This window comes from Neophocaena asiaeorientalis, unplaced genomic scaffold (assembly GCF_003031525.2).
Source record: "Neophocaena asiaeorientalis asiaeorientalis breed wild unplaced genomic scaffold, Neophocaena_asiaeorientalis_V1.1 scaffold479, whole genome shotgun sequence".
Classification (NCBI taxonomy): domain Eukaryota; kingdom Metazoa; phylum Chordata; class Mammalia; order Artiodactyla; family Phocoenidae; genus Neophocaena; species Neophocaena asiaeorientalis.
In genome coordinates this window covers 4,680,201-4,686,682 of record NW_020173774.1, presented here as the reverse complement: position 1 = coordinate 4,686,682, position 6,482 = coordinate 4,680,201, and the positions used below count along the sequence as shown (strand labels likewise).

The window sequence follows — 6,482 nt, the reverse complement described above, 5'->3', positions numbered from 1 at the left end:
TATCCCAGCCTTGGCCGCCCCTCTCCTACCACCCAACTCGGGGGCCCCAGAACTCAGCAGCACTGAAAAGGGCAGCTGTCCCCTCCCCCTCCCCCCACCCTCCCCCACTCACCAGCTCCTTCTTCACCTCCTGCTTCTCACTTAGCTTCAGGTTAGCAGAGACCTGGGGCCCAGAGAGAAGGCGGATCAGATATGTGTGGGAGGGGGCACAGGCTTGACCCCTTAGCCAATGGGAAGGACGGGGACAGCAGATAAAGGGAGAACTAGGAGGAGGGGCTGGCCACCCTGCTCTCACCATCATGGCTTCCAACACTGTGAGGTGTGGCAGTAGCATGTCATCCTGCATGATGTAACAGGACATCTTTCGGAAGGTCCTCAGCTCCCTCGGCCTCCCGTTGACCAGGATCTGCCCCTTCATTCCAGACTCCCTGAAGGAACGTTGGTTGGGGATGGGGCTCAGCATCACTTCAGAACAACCTCTGTGCTCCCCAGGGGACCCCTCTGCCTGGTCCTGCCCCCACTCTACCCCAGCCTTGTCCTCACCTGTATCCTGCCAAGATGTTCATGAACGTGGACTTGCCAGCCCCTGAGGGGCCCATGATGCCAATCAGCTCCCGGCGGCAGAATTTACCTGATAGGCACTTAAGGAGAGTCTTATAACCTGCAGTGAGGGAGGGAGGAACTTTTGATCAGGGCTACAGTGAACAAAGACACCCCAAACTCTTAGGAGCCATGGCTGTCAGTGAAATAGGCAGTCCCTACTCACTGGGAATGGGTTAGGATGGAGGAGAGACCCTCAGAGCCCCAACAATAACCTATACCCTCTCAACCCGTCCCCCTAGAAACGACCACCACTAATGTCAAAGTACCCAAGGTGACAATGTTCTTCTTTTTTTTTTTTTTAATTAATTAATTTATTTATTTGGGGCTGCATTGGGTCTTTGTTGCTGCGCGCGGGCTTTCTGTAGTTGCGGCGAGCGGGGTCTACTCTTCGTTGCGGTGCGCAGGCTTCTCATTGCGATGGCTTCTCTTGTTGCGGAGCACGGGCTCTAGGTGTGCGGGCTTCAGTAGTTGTGGCTCACGGGCTCTAGAGCGCAGGCTCAGTAGTTGTGGCGCACAGGCTTAGTGGGCCTAGTTGTGGCGCACATCCCTTAGTGGGATCCTCCCGGACCAGGGCTTGAACCCTTGTCCCCTGCACTGGCAGGCAGATTCTTAACCATTGTGCCACCAGGGAAGCCCGGCAGTGCTCTTCTGAAGGTCGTGGGAAAAACCCCACATCTGACGGATGGGCGTGGAGAGGAGATCAAAGTTACAGTAGACTCTACTCTTCTACAAACACAGCGGCCACTCGCTCATCCCCTCCAGGAAGGCTTTCCCAGTGATCCAGCCTGAGCTGGCTGGCTGTCCTCTGCGCTCCCACAGCACTTCTCATATGTCAACACGTTTGTTACTTCATGTGCCTGCCCCTCATTCCCCTCCTCCAGCCTCTTAGTCAGTGAGCTCCTTGGGGGAAGGGTCTGTGTCTTTCTCATCTTTGTAACCTTAGCAGACTGGCTGGCACATACTAGATGCTCAGTAAGTGTTGGTTCTATGAGTGTGTGTTCTCAGAGCCTTGGCCTCATTCTAAAAAGCCTTCTTCGGGGTGCTCTCTCTGCCCACCAGGCTTGTCTCTGCAGACCCTAACATGGCCCAGTAAAGTCTCACCGTTCATTCACTCACTGGGAGGCAGTTTGGAGTCGGGTGGATCTACGTTCAAATTCTGGCTCCACACTTACCAGCTGTGTGACCTTGGGCAAGTTGCTTAACCTCTCTGAGCTCCAGGTCCCTCATCTGTAAAATGAGGATGATAGTACCTATCTCATAGGGTTGCTATAAGGATTCAATGAGATAATATATGTAAAGCATATGACACAGTGCTTGGCACATAGAGCCCATTAAAAACTAGTGACATTTTATAATTAATCCCATTTGGCAAGCGCTTATTGATATATACTACATTCCAAGCTCTGTACCAGACAGTGCACCAAAAGAATGAGGAAGACATAGTTCCTGCACTCAAGATGGTGATAGTCTAGGTTAAAAAGATGGACAAGAAACCATCTATGGATCTGAAGAAAGATAAAATAAGGGTTATAACAGAAGTACAAATCATGTGCAATGAGAATGCAGAAAATGGAATTGATGAGGGTGGAAGGGCAAGGGGAAAATCAGGAATGGCTTCATGGAAGAGGTGGCATTTGAGCTAAGTCTTGAAGGATGAACAGCATTTCAAAATGGAAAAGGAAGGCAGAGGCTCTCCAGGCTTTGGGAGGAAAAGCTCTGCTATACAACAGCATATATGTAATACAATCCAGGGAACAAAGGGCAGAGACTCCATGGAGTCAACTGGTGAGACAAGTGGGTGGAGAGGAATGAAGCCAAGGAGGCTGGCCTTGCCTGCTGTGCTTGCAGACCTGCCTCAGTGAGGCGGAAACACCAATCCCCTACCAGGTACTTTGCTCACTACCACCCTCCTCCCACCCGTACGGAGCCCAATTCCCTCTCCATTCTACCTCCTTAGCAGAGGCAGTGAAGGGATGTGATCTTTCACCCTCCCTCCACAGAACCCAGCCGTCCCTCTGGACATATCCGGTCAGACAAGGGATCAGCTGCTGCCCACTCTGGGATCCTCATCACACCAACTGCCCGTATGGTGCTTTCCAGTTTACAAAGCTCATTGCCTCAGTCACCGCTGTAGCAACGTGGATGAGGCAGCTGGGGCCCAGAGACATCCAGTGACTTACCCAAGGTCACACACACAGCAAGTTCTTTACTGGGAGAGGGGAAATCATGGATTCCGACCCTCTGCCTCATTCATCATCACTGTCAATTAGAAAGACGTGTGGTTGTGCATGCCAGTGTATGCCTTTCAGAGCTACTCACAGGAAGCAATTTCTTTTGCAGGGGAAGAAATTGACAGTGATGACCCCTCCCTTCGTTTAATCCCCGCCAAGCACTCGATTGAACACTATTGCCAAATTCAAATATCACCCTATGCTTGCCTTTCACAAAGCATTTTCACAGCTAACATCTCAGCTGAGCCGCACAACAAGCCTGTGTGGTGGGTATTCTTATCATCCCTGTTTACAGATGAGGAAAGTAAGGCCAAGAGAGGGTAAGCAGCCTGCCCAAAGTCACACAGCTTACAAGTGGCTAGGAACCCACGTCTTGGGACTCCTGCTGGACCACAACTGCTCAGCATGGGTGGGGCCTGCCATGCCTTCAGGATGGAGACCCACCACAGTTCTAGGTCTGCCTCAGTCAGTAACTCTCTTCACAGTTTTATGAAGTCAATCCTTCAGGGCCTCCATTTCCTCATCTATAAAATAAGGAGAGTATATTTCCTCCCAAGGACATAATAAGGTTACTATGAATAATAAGTAAGATAATTAATAATAATTAATAGAAAAGGGTTTTAAAAATCAAGAAATGTCCTTTGTAATTAGGAGAGGTGAGTGACAAATCCTTACGTGGGAAAGACAGAAATCTCCCTCTCTCCACGCCCCTTACTCTTTTTCCTCTCTGCCTACCTCTGATTGCCTTCTGTCCTCCAGAGAAGGGGACAGGGATTCAAGTGAAATGAGAAGGCAGAAAGGGGAGGACAGAGGGCAGAGAAAGGGGCAAGGGATGGACGAGACGGCAAAATAGCCAGTAAAGCAGAATGGGGCTGGCAAGGACAAAGCAGGGAAGGACCTGGTCAGGGGTGCCCATTTGTTGTGGCTGGTGGCTTGAAGCAAGAGAGCTGGCCCATCTAGACACATTTCTTTTGTATCTTCATTTCTCCTTAAAACCGTGAGGGCTATAGGAAAATAACAGCTCCCTCCTCATTGGGCCGGGAGGCTGCTTAGGGTCAGGGCGCTGAGCACGGAGCCCGGGTACCTCAGTTTCCAGTGGTTCAAGCCCTGTGACCTTTTGGTCCCTCATGGGAGTGAGGGTAGGGAGTGCAGAGAGAGTTCAGGCTCAGCCCTGCTCTGAAGCACCTCAAACATTTCTTAAACCTCAGAGAACAATGTCCCAGCTCCACCTCTGATCCACACCCAGGCTCTGGGGAAAACCCCAGCTTCCCTATTCCCAGCTCAACCTGCCCAGGGCAGGGAGGGTGGGGTGGGGGGCAAAAGCTGCAAGGGATGCAGGAGATGCTTAGGGTTCAAAGGAACTCAGAGCCCCAGCCAGACCTTACCCCACTGTCCTTATGGGAGAAACAAGGAGGAGATGGGAATGCTTAACAGGGAAGTTAAGAGAGAGAAAGGAACGCTGCATGGAGAGCTGGAAAACCTGGCTTCTGGTCCCAAGTCTGCCACTTATTAGCTGTGTGACATTGGTCAAGTTACTCAACTTCTCTGGGCCTCAGTTTCCTTATTACTAATACATGGATGTCATCTATCCTGTCAAGCCTTCACCTTCCATGTCTTGGAGGACTTTGGCAAGAACGAAGTAAGAAGACAGGAATGAGAACATCTTTTAAAATTAGCAGAGCTGTGTAGGTCCAAGGATTTTTGCTAACCACTGAGGACAACCCCTGCAGCACAGCCCCTACTTTCTCATATCAGCCCTCAGAGGCAGGAGCTCTACCTGAAACAACGAAGGAAAACTCCTCATGGACCAGAGGTGATAGTGTCAACTTGGAAGAGGAAATAACCAATTGAATCTAGTGTCCCATGGTGCTTACAGGTGTAGGGGGAGTGCAGACCCCCGGCACCTCAGCTGTGTGCACAGTGAATGAGGTGCATAGATTTTAGTGGACCCGCTCCTGCCGGATTTGCAGAAGAGGGGACATCCAGGCCTCATGCTCCCAAAGGGGCAACTCATGGGGGCTCACAACTCCCCATCAGGCTGCTCCCTTACCCCGTTTGCGCCAGCAGGGTCCCTCCCTCACGGAATAGGACAGCTCCACAAACTCGATGTCCACGGCTGAGCGCTTGGGTAGGTGGGAGAAGCGCTGGGCTTCGGTGATGTGGTTCTCCACCTTCTTCAGGTGTGTGGTCAGCATAGGGGGCTCCGCCCCATCCTCCAGAGCCACGGCCATGGCCACAGCCCCAGGTCCTAGTCCACAGCCCACGGCCTCCAGCGCCTTCTCCGCCATCACGCCGCTGCCGGCCTGCAGGGAGAGGGCCTGCTCAGTTTGGGGCAGATCCCGATCCCTGGCTCAGAGCTCCTTTGCTTTCAAATGTGCCCTCGCCCCCACTCCCCACCTACTTCTCAGGGTAGACCAGCTACTGGGAGCAGCCCACATCCCACCGCCAGAGCATCTGCCTTCCCCCAACCACCACTCCCCGCGCAGCAACGATCAGTCCCGACCTCTCCTCGGTCCCGGGCAGCCCCAGCCCTAGCCTGGCCCCAGCTCGGCCCCTCGAAGCCCGCACCCGCTCCCTCCTCCCCACGGAGGCTCTAATCTCCTTACCCCGCAGGCCAGCAGCCCCAGGGGACTGGATGGGGGGTGGGTGGGAAGGGGCGGCTGGCGGAGACTGCAGGCTAGGAGGTCAGGGTAGCAGGGTGAGCACAGGGTGGACCAGGAGAAGGCGGAGGAAGAGGAGGCTCTGGGCCTCCCGCTGCGTTCCCTCCCCATCCCTGGGCGAGAGGCCCTGGCTAGCCCCTCCCGCCTGCGCCCCTCGGTCCGCGCGCCCTGGGCTCCCCCCAGAGATGGGCGCACCACCGGGACTCAAAATCCCCACTGCCAACTAAGCCCCCCATGGCGGGCTCATCCCCCTCCCATCTTCGGCAAGCCTGGTCACCTTGAGGTGCCCCCGGGCCGGTGCGGAGCCGAGATGCTTAGCGCTGCCGCGGGCGGAGGATGGAGACTCCAGGCCCTCTTACCTGCCTCCGGCTGCGGCACCGGCGTCCCGGCTCCCGGTCCCGGCGGCCGGGCCGGGCCGGGGCCGGGCCGGGGCGGGCGACAGGGGAGGGCTCGGGCCTCAGGTCTGAAGAGAGATGACAGGGTTGGGGAGGGGCGACAGGGGCGCGCCCCTACTCAGCTTGGCCGCGCACACCTGGTTCCCTGAGCCCGATCCTCGGTGCCTTGTCCTCCCGAACCCGCCGGGCGACTGCGCTCTCCTCCAAGCTGCTGCTCGCCCTTCCCGCTGTTCTTAAAGAGCCCGCGCCGCCCCGCAACCCGCGGGGGGCGAGGACGGCGAAGGGGAGCGACGCGTCGGCGACGTGGGGTGCCGCAGCGAGTGCAGTTGTGGACCTGGGACTGGGGAATTGGTAGCGAAGCGCCGACTTGGTGGCACTGAGGAAGGGAGAGCTGAAGTCACTCAGTGGGGACACGTCCCTGGATTACAGACTATACAACGGTGGTGGCGGAGGGGGAGGGGAATTGGGGGTGCAGATTCTGTCACTCTCAAGGGATTGTGGAGCTGTCAGCCTGTCTGCACCACCACCACCCCCATTAATTTCCCTCAGTTCTGGCCCTTGAGCTCAGGCATCCCCTGGGAATCCCCAAACTA

The 6,482-nt window shown here is 55.2% G+C and overlaps 1 protein-coding gene across 3 annotated transcripts in view; it reads right to left on the bottom strand.

Moving 5' to 3' along the window:
* The window catches only part of ABCG4 (ATP binding cassette subfamily G member 4), a 13,310-nt gene extending 7,195 nt beyond the window's left edge, over positions 1-6,115 (bottom strand). For 2 of the 3 annotated variants that reach the window (XM_024751677.1, XM_024751679.1), the window contains exons 1-5: positions 6,027-6,115; positions 4,885-5,137; positions 544-661; positions 296-428; positions 113-163 (exon numbers count right to left, since the gene is read on the bottom strand). In XM_024751677.1, the coding sequence (XP_024607445.1) occupies positions 113-163; positions 296-428; positions 544-661; positions 4,885-5,122 (540 nt within the window). In that variant the 5' untranslated portion in view covers positions 5,123-5,137; positions 6,027-6,115. Of the gene's footprint in view, positions 1-112; positions 164-295; positions 429-543; positions 662-4,884; positions 5,138-5,771; positions 5,838-6,026 lie in introns of those variants that run through there. The other variant, XM_024751678.1, reaches the window with a different exon arrangement.
* Positions 6,116-6,482: the final 367 nt, after the last annotated feature.